Source organism: Dermochelys coriacea, chromosome 19, assembly GCF_009764565.3.
Source record: "Dermochelys coriacea isolate rDerCor1 chromosome 19, rDerCor1.pri.v4, whole genome shotgun sequence".
In the NCBI taxonomy this organism is placed as follows: domain Eukaryota; kingdom Metazoa; phylum Chordata; order Testudines; family Dermochelyidae; genus Dermochelys; species Dermochelys coriacea.
Genome location: NC_050086.2, coordinates 2,961,564 through 2,978,523, shown reverse-complemented (window position 1 = coordinate 2,978,523; position 16,960 = coordinate 2,961,564). Strand labels below are relative to the sequence as shown.

The 16,960-nt window shown below is 62.9% G+C and overlaps 1 protein-coding gene across 3 annotated transcripts; it reads left to right on the top strand.

The window, feature by feature from the left end:
• Positions 1–521: 521 nt before the first annotated feature.
• Positions 522–14,753, top strand: LOC119845297 (probable beta-D-xylosidase 7). Of its 3 annotated transcripts, none has more exons than XM_043505900.1 (15): positions 522–2,045; positions 3,581–3,756; positions 4,242–4,402; positions 4,568–4,727; positions 5,543–5,713; positions 7,148–7,239; positions 7,858–8,015; positions 8,500–8,603; positions 8,946–9,170; positions 9,991–10,076; positions 10,395–10,531; positions 11,020–11,109; positions 11,543–11,751; positions 12,159–12,365; positions 12,737–14,753. In XM_043505900.1, exons 2-15 carry the CDS (start codon positions 3,598–3,600, stop codon positions 13,022–13,024), a joined length of 2,247 nt encoding a protein of 748 aa, XP_043361835.1. In that variant the 5' UTR covers positions 522–2,045; positions 3,581–3,597; the 3' UTR covers positions 13,025–14,753. The 3 variants fall into 3 exon arrangements, with proteins under 3 accessions (XP_043361835.1, XP_043361834.1, XP_043361833.1); XM_043505899.1 differs by lacking the exon at positions 522–2,045 and adding an exon at positions 2,757–2,944; XM_043505898.1 differs by lacking the exon at positions 522–2,045 and having other exon boundaries at positions 3,074–3,756; positions 12,737–14,099.
• The last annotated feature ends 2,207 nt before the right edge of the window (positions 14,754–16,960 follow it).

Sequence of the window (16,960 nt, the reverse complement as noted above, 5' to 3'; positions counted from 1 at the left end):
TTAGCCAGGTGCCCCTGGAAGGCAGGTGGTTTGGATCCTAGCACTGTGGTTTGTTCATGACCCCCAGCCACGATCCATCCTCTCCAAAGCAGCTCTACAGTGGTGATGCCAGGAGACCACTTCCCCCACAGGCACACAAGAGGGAACCTCAGGCTGTGAAGGAGTCAGGGCCTTCACAGCCTGAGTGCTTTGGAAAGGCAAAGTTATGGTGCTGCTACTCCCTCCCTGGGTCTAAACGCCCCAAACGGCCAGCGCAGCCATGATCCCACCTTCCCAGGGAGGAGGGGCATGGTCAAGAGTTGGCGTGGGGCACCATACTGGCTGGCACTGAAATGTTAACCCCAAAATTGCCATGTGCCAGCAGCCAACCCCTGCCTCCTGGAGCCTTACTCCCCATCCCAATGAGCACTGTGTTCATGAGCACTGGGCTGCGCACATGGGTTTGTTACTATAGGGTTTACTCAGGAGCGCTGGGCTACGCATGTGGGTTTGTTATTATAGGGTTGCTCAGGAGCGCTGGACTGCACACATGAGTATGTTACTGTAGGGTTGCATATGAGAATCCAAGTGTAGATGCAAATGTGAATTTCCACTCATGCAAAGGTTGTGTGGGAAGATTTTGTGGGTGCATTTCAAAGGCCTCTTATCCACTCCAGGGGGTTAGTTTCCCTGCCTTGACAGCTGCTGTCAGGGCAGCTTTTTAATTATCCATGTGGATGGTGCTGGCTTCTTCAAGGGCACCTCTGAGCCTCCAGGGCCCTTGTTATACTCAGCAGGGAGAGGTGAGAGCTGAGCTAGGGCAGGCGCTGATGGCCAATCTGGACTATAGCAAGGCATCTCGGCTCAGTGCCTGGGGAAGGAGCCAGGCTATGTGCACAGGGCAGTAGCTGGCCTGTGGGAAAAGCAGCCTCTTTACTGTCCCAGGTAAAAGCTGATCTGAAAAGAACCTAGCATTAAAATTAGCCTGCTAACGCTCTCTGGACTCAGCAAAAGAGGTTCTCCTATTTAAATTCCACTGCAACATTAGCCAATTTGAAAAATGTTGTAGCCAATCTAGTTTGTTAGATTTAAAATCTAATTGGCCCACTGGCAAATTCATAAAATAGCCCCACATCGACACTTATAGCTGTGGCTTATGCTGGGCATTTCTGACCTCATAGTGTGCTTGTTAGGACAATGGCCTTTGCCTAGAATCCCACCATGTGCAGCAATTTCATCGCTACTATTATTAATTAAATTGTAATGGGCTTCTTCTCCCCCAGTGGCTGGGCTGCAAGGGGTTGTGGTGCGCGAGAGAGGCTGAGGGAATGGGAAACTGAAACAAAGGGTTCTTATGGCTGGTGGTGCTGTCCAACACCAGCTCCAGGGGATTCACGGCACAGCCTGAGCCAGAGAGGATGCTGCTCCAGAGACAGCGTCTGCTGTTACCATCCTGTCTACACATCAGACAGTTCCCCACCTGCCCAGCCCAGCTCCCCAGCAGCTGTGAGCACTGCCGTAGTAGTAACATCTGGCCACCAATCAGTGCCCCGCAACCAGCTTGGATGGGGAAGAGGGCAAATTGTAGGATATGAGCTGTAGGGTGCTGGGGAATTCCCTGGACGCACCTCAGCTTCCATGGGCTCTGATACAAATAGCCCCGAAGCCCGGCGCAGGGGGATATGATAGGCCAAGGGGGTGAGTGAGCAAGGGAACCCCACTCCCCATGGTGCCACCCGGAGGCTAAGTACCCAGGCATGCTCCCCCCTCCACCCGTCACACCAGCTGTGTCCAACCCAGCTGCTGCCAGGGGCTGCTGGAGCCGATATGTAAGTGAGCCCTGCCCTCTGCTGGCCTCGCGGTGCAGGGAAGCCATGCCAATCCGGCCGGATACACACTATCGAGATGCCCAAGGCACGATGCCTGGTGCTCATCTCCCCCAGCGCCAGGCCCCAGCGCCAGGCAAGATGACCCGGCTGGACTCCATGCACTCACTCCAGCATCAAACGGGCGTGAGACCAGAACCAGGCCAGGGTTCCCCCGTCCAACTGGGGTTTCCAATCCAAGTGAGAAGTGCTGTCAGGATTCCTTACAACTCTTCCCTCCAGTCCCAGATCTCAGCCTCCCGCCAGCTGCTGGTGCATGTCCTGCCCTCGTCTGCCTGTCCCCGGAGAGCAGGATCCGGCATAGCTGGGACCCAAGGGAAGCAGCTGGCCTGGCCTCCTGGCGCTCAGCAGCGTAGGCCCCACCGGCAGCACAGATTGCGGGCAGTGCACCCAGCCCAGCCTGCTTGTGAAGGGCGCCAGGGCTCAGTAAGCACTGACGCAGGCCGGGCTCAGCAAGGTCTGTGCCACTGGGCACCTGTGGCAGCAACTGGACCCAGCCTGACTCAGCTCTGAGTCCAAAGCAGGGGGTCAGGCCCAATGTTCCCTCTAATTTTTGACAGGCCGTGCGCACAAAAAAATTCTTCTGTGCAAATGTTTGTGTGCGCCGGGTTTAGGATCGGTGGGCGTGCACACACACGCACAGCTTAGAGGGAACAGTGGTCAGGCCCCGGGGTCTCCTCTCAGACTGGCCTGCAGCCAACGCTGCTCACCCAGTGCACCGCCCTGGGGCCTGATCCCAAAGAGCTGGGGGCAGGGTGGGCTCTGCTAGGGGGTCACAGAAGCCCCTTCCTGGCTCCAGAGCCAGGCTGAGTCCTGGCCTGGCTGAAAGGCAGCGTGTGGTGCCCCGGGAAGGGCAGGGCTGGGGGCTCAGGCTGGCACAGGGAAGGCACCAGCATTGCAGGGCCACCGCCAGGCTCGTCTCCCCCGTGCGGGGCTGCCCCGGCTCCCCTCCACCCCAGCCGGGCGAGCTCCGCGTAACGCTCCTCCCCGGCACCGCCTCCCTCCTCCGGGCTTCCGGGACCCCTGGAGAGCCTCGCCCGCAGCCGCCAGCGGAGCCCGCAGCGAGCCCCGCTCGGCCGGTGACTGACCCCGCGGGGCGGCGAGCCGGGCGCACGCGGGGGTCGCTGGCGGGGCCCGGAGCTGGGAGCGCCCGGCTCTGGCCCCGTGCGCCCGGGGCGAGGCACGTTTCGCCTGCCCCCCTTTGCTGCTGCGGGGGGAGGGGGAGCAGACACGCACTGGGGGGCAGGATCGGGGCGGCCAGGCCTTCCCCAGTCACCCCCGTTCCAGGTCCCAGGGGCTGCTTCTAGCTGGGGTTCCCCGGTCCCTGGCTGGGGGGGGTTCCCGTTCCTGCCAAATGTGGTTAATTGACGGGGTCGGGGGGCTCCAGTTCCGGCATGGCAGGGAGCTGTGGCACATCTGGTGCCATGGATCTGGGGTTGTTATTGCAGCACCGACCTGGGACGCTCCCCCGGCTGGCACATGCCACACGGATCGTGTGCGGGGCTGGTAAACGACATGGAGCGCTCAGCCTGTGGGAAGCCCCAGACAGTGGCCTGTGGCTGCAGGATTTATGGGGATCCCTCCGAGTGGGGAACTTGGTCCGGAGGCGCTCAGCCTCGCTGGAACCAGCTGCAAGTCCAGCCCTCGCCCCAGCTGTGCCCGGGCCCCTGGGCTGGCGCTGTCAGGTGCTATCGATGGGTGTGTTCTCTCCTCAGCCGGTGCTCTGTGCTGGATGCTGAGCACCATGTGCTGGCCTGGTGCTGCGGCCCTGCTGCTCTGGGCAGGGCTGGTCCTGGCCCAGGACTACCCATTCCGGGACCCCACCCTGCCCTGGGAGCAGCGGCTGGACGACCTCATCGGGCGGCTCACCCTGGGGGAGCTGGTGCTGCAGGTATGGAGAGGGTCTCTGCAGCCAGCACAGCAACCCCACTGACAGCTGCATCCCCTCTGTGGGGCAGCGACAGCCTCTGCCCTCCCCATGGGCGGGGGGGTGAGGCGGGGGCAGCATCCTTGGGGCCTTGGCGTCTCACTGTGGGAGTCTGGGCCTGGCATGGCACCCTATAAAGACCCTCGTCCAAGGGGAGGAAGCTGGGAGTGAGACCAGTGGGGTGGGGTTTCTGAATCGGAGGGAGGGGCGGTCAAGCTGGGTGCCCCTGGAATCTCCCATCCCACAGATCCCCCCAGATGGTGCCTCCTTAGCCCTGTCCAATCTCCTGCTGGGACAGAGAGTGAGATCTGGCATGGAAGAGCCGAGTGCGCTGGCTGCCCCACCTCTCTGCAGGGCCAGGCCGGGCGAATGATGGCAGCCCCTTTGCAGAGTGCCTGGCCACATATGTCCCTCAGTGCCCCCCTTCACCTCTGGTGTCTGCCCCACAGATGGCAAGAGGTGGCGCTAAGTACAACGGGCCAGCACCCCCCATCGAGCGGCTGGGGATCAAGCCCTACAACTGGAACACCGAGTGCCTGAGGGGGGATGGGGAAGCCCCTGGCTGGGCCACGGCCTTTCCCCAAGCGCTGGGCTTGGCCGCCTCCTTCAGGTACTGTCTGGAGCCGGGGGGCCTGAACAGGGGGCCTTCATGCTGTCATGTCTGGGTGTCCCCCCAGGCCATGCTGGGGCCTAGTCCAGCGCAGGCTCTGTGCCATCTCTGGGCACAGCCCTGGCTCATTCCCTGATGCTTCAGCTGCTGCCCGCTCCCCCACAGCCCCGAGCTCATCCGCCGCGTGGCCAACGCCACTGCCACGGAAGTGAGAGCCAAGCACAACTTCTTCATGTCCACGGGCAACTACGGCGACCACACAGGTCTCAGCTGCTTCAGCCCGGTGCTGAACATCATGAGACACCCGCTGTGGGGCAGGAACCAGGTAACAGCCGGATCGGGAGTGGGGTGGGCAGGGGGAGCCCAGGGCTGGGCTAGCGGGGGGCTGCGGATGGGACTGAGGGGCACCGACAGAGCCGTAGGCAGGGGGAGCCCAGGGCTGGGCTATCGGGGGGCTGTGGATGGGACTGAGGGGCACCGGCAGAGCCGTAGGCAGGGGGAGCCCAGGGCTGGGCTAGCGGGGGGCTGTGGATGGGACTGAGGGGCACCGGCAGAGCCGTAGGCAGGGGGAGCCCAGGGCTGGGCTAGTGGGGGGCTGCGGGTGGGACTGAGGGGCACCGGCAGAGCTGTAGGGACGGGGAGCCCAGGGGAAGCTAGTGGGACTGAGGGGCACCGGCAGAGCCATAGGGAGGGGGAGCCCAGGGCTGGGCTAGCCGGGGGCTACGGGTGGGACTGAGGGGCACCGGCAAAGTGATGTGTGCCCTGGAATCCCCTCCCAACACACCTCGCACTTTCTCCCGGCTTGAATCCGGATGTGCTGGGGCCCCTCTGGCAGACCCTGCACGCTCCCTCTCACCCCCTGTGGCCTCTGTCCTGAGGTTGCCCTTAGCTCCCCTTGTACTAATGTGTCCGAGATGTGGGCCCGCTCCTGGACTGAGCCCCGCCCCTCCCCCCGGTCTCATTTCCCAAAGTCCCCAGGCTGCGGCAGCTACAGGACTTTTTGGAAGGGCAGGTGGGGAATTGGCAGCTGTCGCAGAGCAATGAGTGATGGGGCCCGGGAGAACAGGGGTCCTATCCCCACAGCCAGCGCTCCGACAGCGGGGGGGGGCAGCAGCAACACCCGTGTCTGTCCGTCCTCAGGAGACGTACGGCGAAGACCCGTTCCTGAGCTCAGAGCTGGCTGTGGCATTCGTGCAGGGGCTGCAGGGCGACCACCCCCGTTACGTCAAGGCCAGCGCCGGCTGCAAGCACTTCAGCGTGCACGGGGGGCCCGAGAACGTGCCCGTCTCCAGACTCAGCTTTGATGCCAAGGTGGGTATGACGCTCCCTGGCGATACTCAGAGCCGTGAGGGACTTCGCTCCCACCTGCCCTTTGCACGATAGTCTGGTCCGTGTCTGCTGGGGGTCAGCTCCCCCGTTCCACCGCCCATAAATGCTGCCCCATAGGCCCCACTGTCTCATTACAGGCCAGCAATAGGCCCACTCCAGCCACTGGACATGCACAATATTCACAAGTTTGCAGCCCCCAAAGGAGCAGGCCAGTTCCACCTCTGCTCACCGCCCCCCTTAACACCCAGCGTTGAGCCCTTGGCAGTGAAAACAAGAGAACATTTATTTAACAAACCCCAGAGATTGGAGTGAACAAGTTGAGTGATGGAAACAAATGGTCCCATGTTAAATAAACTCGTCACACACATGCTAGAGCACGCCCTGGGGTGTGGGGCAGTCTCCATCCCTCCTCCACATGGGAGGTTTGTCTGAAGACCTGCTCCAGGAACTATTGTGTGGCAGGTCTCTGACACTCAGTACCGGGGCCAGACTCCATCACAGTGCTCCCTTCTGGCCCGGGAATCTCTGAAGGTGTGAAGAACCCAGGCTTGTTGAGCCAGCTACTTTTCAGCCTGATAGAGCAATGCTCACCCGCTGTCCTTCCAGGCTTGGCTCTGATCTTCGTTCAGGAGACAAGTCACGCTGTCAGCTTGCCTGCTAGGTGAAAGTTACTGTGTGTTTCCTTGCGGTACCTGTTATACCAGAAAGAACAGGAGTACTTGTGGCAGACGAACAAATTTATTTGAGCATAAGCTTTTGTGAGCTACAGCTCACTTCATCAGATGCACACGAAAGCTTATGCTCAAATAAATTTGTTTGTCTGCCACAAGGTGCCACAAGTCCTCCTTTTCTTTTTGCGAATACAGACTAACACGGCTGCTACTCTGAAACCTGATATACCGGACTAATCCTTGGATCTTAGTCATAAGCAGCTCCTACGCCTGGCTGACTGTTTTTCCTCATGGAGATTTCACAATCTTACACCTGGTGCCTGGCTTGGTGTGCACATAGGCATCCCTTGTAAGACCTATGATGCACAATGCGCATATGACTAGACAGATAGATGAGCATCTGTCACCCCCTGTCTGCAAGGAACCTAGCTGAGCAGTGTCACCGCCCAGTCATCTGCCTTATCTTCAGAACATACTTTTCAGTGTAGATACGGAACGCCTGAAATATGACCCATACACACATTTACAAAGAGTGGGAGAGACCTCATGTGCCACCCTTGGGTGCATATAACTGGCCTAGGGCATCCATCTACAATTCTATGGTCTCTCTGTGCTCTCTGCCAGTTGGCACTGAGAGAATCCTGGGTCCCGGTGAGCTCTGCCAGGGCTGATGGTGGGGGCCACGGGGTGGAGGTGGGGTCTGCGCCAGGCTCACGGCACTGACCGAGTGCTCTGCGTCCTGCAGGTGCAAGAGCGGGACTGGAGAATGACCTTCCTGCCCCAGTTCCGGGCCTGTGTGCACGCTGGCTCCTACAGCATCATGTGCAGCTACAACAGGTACTGGGCGAGGAAAGCCCACGGCCAAACAGGCACTGTGATGGGGCACGTGGCTGTGCACGGGGCAGAGGTCTTTGCGTGCTGCAGGCCACTCCTTGCCTGTGCTCATCATCAGCTATTCCTGGGGCAGATGAGGGCTCTTCTCACACACACCCCGCTCTGCCCTGAAAGGGTGCAGGTCAGCAGGCTGAACCCCACGGCAGCTGTACAGCTTTTGAGCTGAACGGGGTTGGCTCTGTTTGGGACTTGGGTGGAGTCCCCAGGTGGCTCAGGAAGGGGCGCTATTCCACCCACGTCTCTGTTGAGCCAATGCCCCTGCACGCTGCTCGGGGGCGCTGTCCTCTAGAAGAGAAGTCAAACTTCGGTCCTCTCCATCTGTCATTGCTAGTGATCTCATGGCACTTCTGGCGGGAGTCAGGGCGGGAGCCCTGTGGCCTGGGGTTCCCAGGTGGGCAGTTACATTCTGCTGAAGTAAAACCCCCTATAATTCCAACCGAGGTGCAGTGTTCTCCTTCACTTCCTGTCCCAAATTGCCAGGCATTGTTAAAAAGCTGCCATGCCCCGCCCCAGAGGTGGCTGCATTCAGCATTGCAATAACTGCCAGACCCTACCCGGCAGGATCAACGGTGTGCCCGCCTGCGCCAACAAGAAGCTTCTGACAGACATCCTGCGGGCAGAGTGGGGCTTCCAGGGCTACGTAGTGAGCGACGAGGGGGCCATGGAGTTGATCATGCTGGCCCATCGCTACACACACAGCTTCCTGGAGACGGCCATCGGTAAGCCTGGACGCACAGAGCCCACGGCCCAGGAGCCTGGCCCTGCTTGGCCGAGAGCCGCCTGGGCTGGGAGCAGGGCAGGGCCCAGCTCCTGCTGATACTACTAGAGCAGAACTGGCATCGGAGGGCAGGGGCACAATCAGTGATGGGGTGCCGGGGGGCGTGGGGAGAAGGTTGGGCACTGGTTTGATGATCAGGACTCCTGGGTTCTATTCCCAGCTCTGCCACTGACCTGCTATGAGACCCTGGGCAAGTCACACACACGCACATGCCTCAGTTTCCCCTCTGCATAAACCCTGCTGCTCCCCTTCCGTGAGGCCTAGTTAACAAGGGTGCTGGAGCCGCAGTTCAAGAGCTGAGCTCATTGCCCCCAGACTGGCAGGCGCAGAGGCTACTTGGTTGGGTGGGGGGACCTCAGGGGGAGGGGGAGAGACTGAGCCCAGCAGTAATGCGCTGTGTCTCCCGTCTCTCCGCCACGCTGCAGCCTCAGTGAACGCTGGCTGCAACCTGGAGCTGTCCTTCAGCCTGACGGAGAATGTCTTCATGAGCGTCAGCGAGGCTGTGGCCAAGGGCAACATCACTCTGGAGGTGAGAACCTCTGGGGGCAGCGCGGACGGGTGGATGGGACACTCCCCGCCCTTGTGGGGTGTCAATACCGGAGCAGGGCATGGGGCGGGCAAGCTCAGCACTAGGGGCCCCGGGCCTGGGCTTACGTGGGCTGGCTCATCCTGCTTGCGGCTGGGTGAGCACCACGTGTGCCTGGCACTGGTGGGAGAGTGGCTGTAGGGTGAGAGCCTGTCTCCCCCAAATCTGAGCTTGAGCCACCCCCTGAGCGGGTGGGACTAGGATGTGGGGCTGCAGTGCCCCCCCCCCAGATCTGAGCTCTGGCTGCCCCCAGCTGGTGTAATGGGCTCTCGCTGCCCTTGGCAGACGGTAAGGGCCCGGGTCCGGCCACTCTTCTACACACGCCTACGGCTGGGGGAGTTCGACCCCCCTGCCCTGAACCCCTACAGCGCCCTCGACCTGAGCGCCGTGCAGAGCCCCGCCCACAGGACCCTCGCCGTGGAGGCCGCTGTCAAGAGCTTTGTGCTGCTGAAGAACGAGAGGGGGACGCTGCCCCTCAGCGCCCAGGCCCTTGCCGGCAAGCGCATCGCGGTGAGTGTCCCGCTCGGGGCGGGGGAATCTACCAGGGCCGCCGTGGCTGGGATTTCCTGGCTCACGTGCCCCAGAGGTGCTGGCCGCCCAGCAGAGCACGCAGCCCCCGGGCATCCTCAGTCACTGCGTGCCCTGCCCCAGACCTGCCCCAGAGAACCGCGGCCACGCTGGGGCTCCCTGCCCCACACCGGACACCTCAGCTGGGGACTCCGTGACACCGGGGGCACCCTGCCATGCTGACAGCCTGCCAGGGGCCCCACAGCCACACACCGCCCCCCCCCCCGGAGCAAGCTGAAGCCCCCCAGCCTTCAGTACCAAAGGCTGGCCTGTGCAGACGGCAGGTCCCGCTGGGCACTGGGGCCTGGCTGATGAGAGCAAGAGGGAGCGAGGCAGGGTGGGACCCGGGTGGACACTGCACGGTGGGGGGTGGGGCACTGCACAGGGGGGCTTGGGGCGGGTGCTGCTCGATGGGGGGCGGTGGGTGCTGCTCAGCAGGGCCTGGACGGATGCTGCACGGTGAGGGGGGAGCACTGCCCCGGTGAGCTTGGGTGGGGTGTGCTGTTCCATGGGGCCCGGGGATGGCAGGCGCTGCATGGGAGGTGGCCGGGGGGGCCAGCACAGCACGCCTTCCCCCATAGTGAGGCTCAAAGCTGCCAGGGGCTGCATTAGGCCCGCGCTTGACCCACCCAACTCATTCCATTGCTTCCAAATGCCTCCTCCCGTGGCCCCCCCGGCTTCTGTGCACTGCCTGGGCTCTGGGGCTGGCAGGGTGGAGCGGGCGGCTCCTGTCCCACCCTCTGCTGTTTCCCCTCCTCTGCAGGTGGTTGGTCCCTTTGCCGACAACCCCAGGGTGCTGTTTGGGGACTATGCACCCATCCCGGACCCCCAGTACATCTACACCCCCAGGTAGGGCAAGAGCAACCCCTCCCCCCTTGCTCCAGCCATCAGCTGGGTGGGGAGGGTGCTGTGGCATTTCTCTGCTCTGAGGGCTGGGCTCCTGGCACCCCTTGGTTCCTGGTCCGAGCCAGGCAGCTCCCAGGGCAAAGGGGCATCGGTGGTACTCCCCCATCCCCGCCCGACACCTGGTGCAGAATTGCCCATTGGTCCCACTCGGCCCTGCTAGGGAGGCGGATTCTCCATCTGGAGGGGGGAGCCCAAGTGCCACAGCAACAGCCCCTGTATCAGTGACTTAGCTGATGGCAGGCTGGTCCCATCCCGGTGCAGGAGGGGCCTGGAGACCCTGCCGGCCAAGATCACCTTCGCCGCAGGCTGCAGCGAGCCCAAGTGCCAGCGCTACTCACCGAGCGAGGTGGAGGGAGCGGTCCGGGCAGCCGACGTCATCGTGGTGTGCTTGGGCACAGGTACGGGGGGCAAGAGGGCAGGTGGGGGGGCAGCAGGATCTCCAGGCAGTGGGTGGTAGCCCCAGTCTGGGTGTGAGGGGGTGGGCTCAGAGCCCCTCTAGTCTCAGCTGACATTTGCCTTCCTGCTCCCCACCGCTCCCCAGAGCCTGACGCGGGGGCCGTGCTGGGCCTGTGGACTCGGGGCTCAGGCCTGCTGGTTGTGTGACGGGCCTCCCACCAAGACAGCCCGCGAGTGCCCAGGGCGGGTAGGACCCAGGACCCCGAGCCGGCTGCCAAAGGGCTTCTCCTTAGCATGGCAACTCCCACAATTCCTCTCTCCGCTGGGAGCCCTGCCAGCCTCCTGGCACCCTCAGCACCCCCCACATCATGTCCCCGCCGGGTGGGGGGGTGGAGGTGAGGCACATGGTCTGCACGGAGGGCACAACCCAGCCCCTGGCAGCCCAGGGCAGGAGCATCACGACTGACTGGCGCTGGCTCTTCCTGCTCAGGGACTGACCTGGAGACAGAGGCGAACGACCGATGGGACCTGTCCCTGCCCGGGCACCAGCAGGAGCTGCTGCAGGACGCCGTGGCCGGGGGTGAGGTGGTTTAGGGTGCACTCGCACCCTGGGGCCTGCCGGGGGTGGGAATCTGGGCACCCGTGAGGAGCTGACAGGGGGCAGGCTGTGTGGGCACAGCACCCCCTGAGGCCCAGCCCACCCCATCTCCCCATTGCCCTGCACGTGGGTCGCCCTGGAGGGACTGAGCTCAATGCCCCGCGTGCCCAGCCCAGAGACCACAGTGATGGGCTCCCACGGAAGAGCCCAGCGGGACAGATAGTTGGGGTATTCGGAGCATTGCAGACCTCAGTCGGCCTGGTCTAGGGATGAGACCCCAGCGTGCGCTGCCCCACGGGCCCGCCTCTGCCCCATGGGCCTCCCTGAGCTAGTGTTGGGGCCCGGTGTGTTGCAGTCCCCCAAGCTGCCATGCCAAGGGGAGGGGCTCTGGTCTGACCTGGCCTGTCCCTTGCAGCTGCTGGGCGCCCCATCATCCTGCTGCTGTTCAACGCGGGGCCGCTGGACGTGGGCTGGGCCCAGGCCCATCACGGAGTGGGCGCCATCCTGGCGTGCTTCTTCCCAGCACAGGTTGCAGGCATCGCCATTAGCAAGGTGCTGCTGGGGGCGGAGGGGGCCAGCCCGGCGGGCAGGCTCCCAGCCACCTGGCCAGCTGGCATGGACCAGGTAAGGACCAGGGGCACCCGGTGCTGGGGGGCTCGGAAATCTGCTGGGTGCCCAGTGGGGGACGCCAGCTGCCCTGGCGTGGTGATGCTCAATCCAGGAAGCACATGACCTTTCTCCCAGTCCCACGGTACCTCCCTTGGGACCAGCTGCTCTGGGCGCAGAACCCAGCTTTCTGCACAGCCCCAGCCCCACAGGACAGGGCTGTGAGCCCTGCCTCCCCCTCCCAGGGCTGGCATGGCCCTGCAGCCTGTGCCCATCCCTCCATGTGCCCATAGCCAGTGGACCCTCAGCTCCCCCACCTATTCCCAAGGCCAGCATGGCACCGTGGCCCCATCCTGCCCCCTCCCAGGCCTTCATGGCACTGTGGCCTGTGGCTGATGTCTTCCATCCCTTGTAATTCTCTGCAGGTGCCAGCCATGGAGAATTACACCATGGAGGGGCGCACATACCGGTATTATGGGCCAGAGGCCCCGCTCTACCCCTTCGGCTATGGACTGTCCTACACCACCTTTCTCTACCGGGACCTGGTCTTGAGCCCCACAGCGCTGCCCCTCTGCGCCAACCTCAGCGTCTCCGTGGTGGTGGAGAACACTGGGCAGAGGGATGGCGAAGAGGTGAGAGCTCTCCCTGCCCCGGATCAGTGGGGGGTGGGCAAAGGGGATGTAGAGGGAGGGGCCCGTGAGGCAGGGCATGGCTTGGGGGAATGGGATTGTCCTATGGGCCCTGTGCCAGGCCAGCACTTAGTGATGGTGGCTCCTCCCCTGTGGGGCTGGGGGCATCAGGGGTGGTGGGGTCCTGCTGACTCCTGTGGCTTTGGGGTGAGGCAGTGCCGTGGTTCTGCCTCAGCCAGTGTCTCAGGTTGTCTCTGAGCGGTGACGCTGCCCATGGAAAAGCAGCACCTGGTAGGACTCGTGTCCCTGCTGGCCTTGCCCTGGGTGCTTGGCTCCCCGTTGCTCTTCCTAGCCCGCCTCTCCCCTCCCTGCAGGTGGTGCAGCTGTACCTGCGTTGGGCTCAACCCTCCGTGCCGGTGCCCCGCTGGCAGCTGGTCGGATTCCGCCGGGTGCCCATTGCCGCAGGTCGGGCGGCGAAGCTGCTGTTCCTGGTGACCTACGTGCAGCGTGCCGTCTGGGCCGAGCAGTGGCTGCTGGAGCCAGGCGCCTTCACGCTCTTTGTGGGCGGACAGCAGCCGGGCCAGGAGACACGTGCCAGCTCCGAGGTCCTGCGGGCGGAGTTCACTGTGACTGGCACCTCCCGACCCCTGAACCACTGCTAGGGGCAGGGACTGGAATGGCAACTGCTGCACCAGGGCTCTGGATGCTCCATGTACCGGGATCTGCAGGGGGCTAGCATGTGGCAATATGTGTTGGGATTGGGATCTGGCCTAGCACCCGGCTGGCAGTACCAGGAAGTGGGGGCACATGGCTGTCTGTGTCAGGGTTGTGAGGGCCGGCCTGACACCTGGCTGGCTGTACTAGGGGGGCCGCGCCGGCCCCTGGCTGGCCATACTGGGGGGGGCTGGGCCAGCACTTGGCTGGCTGTACTGGGGATAATGGGAGCTCATTCACTTGTTGCACAATAAACTTTGCCCAGCATTGACCCCTATGGAAGCTGCAGCTGGAAATGGGGGTGCTGAGGGACTGGGCTCCCCCATCTTTCTCCGCCTGCCCGTGCCAGGGCCTGGCAGCGCTGTTCCCCACCCGCAGCCATGCACTGCAGGCCAGCAGGGGGCGCTGGAGCCATGGCAAGGGTTGGGGGGGTCGTGGCAGGATTGCATGGGCCATGTGGCCACATTGCGGTGAGAACTGAGCCCAAGGAGGGGGGCACCTGGGTGCTGGTCGAACCCCTGCTTTGTAGGAGCTTCCCCCCAGACCAGAGGGGTGCTCAGGAGCAGCCCTCCTTGCTTCTCAGACAGGCCCCCTCCCCCAGACAGCACCCCCAAGGGCGCCGCGTCTTCCCCACTGTGCCCAGGCGACGGGAGTAGCACAAAGCTCCTGGCACCGGGGTGGGGCACGCCAAACCGCCCTGCCACCGGGCACCCTCCTCCCAGCTGTTGTGCAGCCCTGTCTCCACTAGGTGGCGCCCCCCCTTCCTTACAGCCCAGCCAGGCTCTGGCCAAGTGCAGGGAGGGGCTTTGAACTTGGGGCTGAGCAGGGCGAGAAGCCAGCCCTGGGCTGGCATCTGCCAGGGGCATTGCTCCATCTGGGCTGGTCTGTCTCCAGCACCCATCCCCGTGGGCTCTGCCTGGATCACCGAGCTCTGTTGCAGCACCAGTCATGACCCCCAGACTCCCCCACGGACAGGGCATCCCGGGCACAGAGAGTGACTCACCGATGTGCCCAGCGAGTGACCCTGCTGTGGGCAATGCCCTGGGGCAGGAGCTTGGCCGAGCGCGCAGCCCTGCCACCTCCTGGCCCAACGGCTATGGGTCAGCCAGGACCCTGCTGCCGCAGTGCCACTTGTCAGGAGGGACCTGGAGCCCAGCTCCCTCCTGCCCAGCCTGGCACAGGAGGGGATGATCCCAGCCCACATCCCCTCCCCTCCAGCAGCCTGCAGGGGCCAAGCCAGCACCTGCTGCCTCCCCCGGGCCCCTTCCAGCAGCCAGGGCTTTTCCTGCTGAGCCCCGTCCCGCTCTGGGGCCCGTGCGTCTGCCAGGGGCAGCTTGGTTTCCGGATAGCACTTGCCCCTGGTCCAACGGAGTTAAACAGGGGCCGTCTGCGCCATTGTGCCCTTGCCATGCTGTGCTAGGGGTGGGTGGGGCAGGAGCGGTTCCCCTGGGCAGCCCCCGCCTGTCTGGCTGAGTAGAGGGGCACTGGCAGGCTCCCTGGTCCCACCAGCGCAGGGGCTGGCTGGCTCAGGGCCCGGGGCAAGGAGCTGTTCCTGCCCGGGTGAGCCCTGCAGGCCAGCCCAGGGCAGCAGGGGGAACCAAGAGCTGGCCGCAGTGCCCTGTGTGAAATGAGTTACCAGGCTCAGTCCGGCCCCAGGGGACACATGGGAGAGGGCTGGACATGGGGACTGTGCTGGGGGGAGGTGGACAGTGCAGGGGGAGGATGGAGGATGTGGGGGCAGAGGGCGGGGGGGGTGGATGTGGGGGGGAGGGGGATGACAAACCCTGCTGGCTCCCCCCCTTCCGCCTGGCAGCTTCCCCCCACACACACACACACAATGAGCAGGAAGGGACGGGGAGTCCCGCAGCTGCCTGAGGTCAGCAAGCCCCAGCAGGAAGGGGAACAGAGCAGGCAGTGGAAAGGGGCCAGGCCGGAACTCAGTCACTGGCCACGTGCACTTCCCCAGAGCCAGGGGGCACGGGGGCTGGGAGTGCCACACCAGGGTAGGGCTCCCTCCAGGGGCTCAGGGCACGGCAGGATGGATGGGGCTGGCTGTGTGGTCACCAAGGCTGGCATGCCTGTCCCTGCAATACACACGTGTGCACCCAGGCACACGCCGCACACACACGGCCTCCCTAGCCCTGCCCTCCTTTGATTTCTCTGTGATAGCAGGGGGGGGGCATGCTGGGTCCAGGCAGTTCTGGGGCTGGGCACTGGGTCAGGGGAGACCATTTGAAAGAAAGAAATCTAATGAGGTTCAATAAGGATAAGTGCAGGGTCCTGCACTTAGGATGGAAGAATCCAATGCACCGCTACAGACTAGGGACCGAATGGCTCGGCAGCAGTTCTGCGGAAAAGGACCTAGGGGTGACAGTGGACGAGAAGCTGGATATGAGTCAGCAGTGTGCCCTTGTTGCCAAGAAGGCCAATGGCATTTTGGGATGTATAAGTAGGGGCATAGCGAGCAGATCGAGGGACGTGATCGTTCCCCTCTATTCGACACTGGTGAGGCCTCATCTGGAGTACTGTGTCCAGTTTTGGGCCCCACACTACAAGAAGGATGTGGATAAATTGGAAAGAGTACAGCGAAGGGCAACAAAAATGATTAGGGGTCTAGAGCACATGACTTATGAGGAGAGGCTGAGGGAGCTGGGATTGTTTAGTCTGCAGAAGAGAAGAATGAGGGGGGATTTGATAGCTGCTTTCAACTACCTGAAAGGGGGTTTCAAAGAGGATGGCTCTAGACTGTTCTCAATGGTAGCAGATGGCAGAACGAGGAGTAATGGTCTCAAGTTGCAATGGGGGAGGTTTAGATTGGATATTAGGAAAAACTTTTTCACTAAGAGGGTGGTGAAACACTGGAATGCGTTACCTAGGGAGGTGGTAGAATCTCCTTCCTTAGAGGTTTTTAAGGTCAGGCTTGACAAAGCCCTGGCTAGGATGATTTAACTGGGACTTGGTCCTGCTTTGAGCAGGGGGTTGGACTAGATGACCTTCTGGGGTCCCTTCCAACCCTGATATTCTATGATTCTATGATTCTATGATTTGGGGCATGCCATGGGGGAGCAGTTTGGCCCCTGGCATAGGGGGCACAATTCGTAGCTCTGGCACCCGGTGTGGGCGTTCCCCAGCCCCGCTGCCTCCACGGCTGCTCCCTCTGCAGCTCTGTACCTTACTGAGGCAGCGTCTGAGCTGCAGCTGCTGTGAGCAGGGTCTGGGCTGAGCCACAGGGAGTCAGAGCCCGGCTTGCGCCAGCCTCAGTCCTGTCTGCAGGGGAAGGATGGAGCAGGGCCCTATCTCTGCTTGGGGAGCCGTGGGGCTCGAGCGAGCATGGACCCAGCTCCGCCTTCCACGCAGCAGGGCAATGAAGGGGACCCAGCGCAGCCCTTGCCAAAGGCTTGGGCCTGCCCAGTGTGGGCTCTGTGCCCAGAGCCAATGCTGCTGGCAGGGCTGCCTGGACAATGCCAGGGCGGCACCAAAAGGGTCGCATCTCTGTGCTCTGATTCCCAGGCAGTGCAGCCCCCTTCCTGGCAGGAGCAGCTGGGGCCAGGCAGTGGCCAGCTCCATGGATGCCCCCATCCCCTCTGTGCCAGGCTGCATGTGGGGACAGGTCAGGCCTGCTCCATCTCATGCTACACTGGCCTCTGTCCCCTGCCACAGGGACATTCCCAAGGGTGAGGGCTACAGACCCCAGTGTGTGCAGGCATGTGGCTGATCTCTTAGCCCCTGTGGCTTTTCTTACGGCTCAGGGCTGGGGAGAGGACAGGGCTCCTTGCCCAGTTGTCCCCAGACTCCTGGGGCCAGGTCCCCACAGGGCTGTACGGTGCGACGCAGGAGTCAGCGGCACTGGGGGCCATGTGGAGGAAGCAGATGCTGCTCCGGGG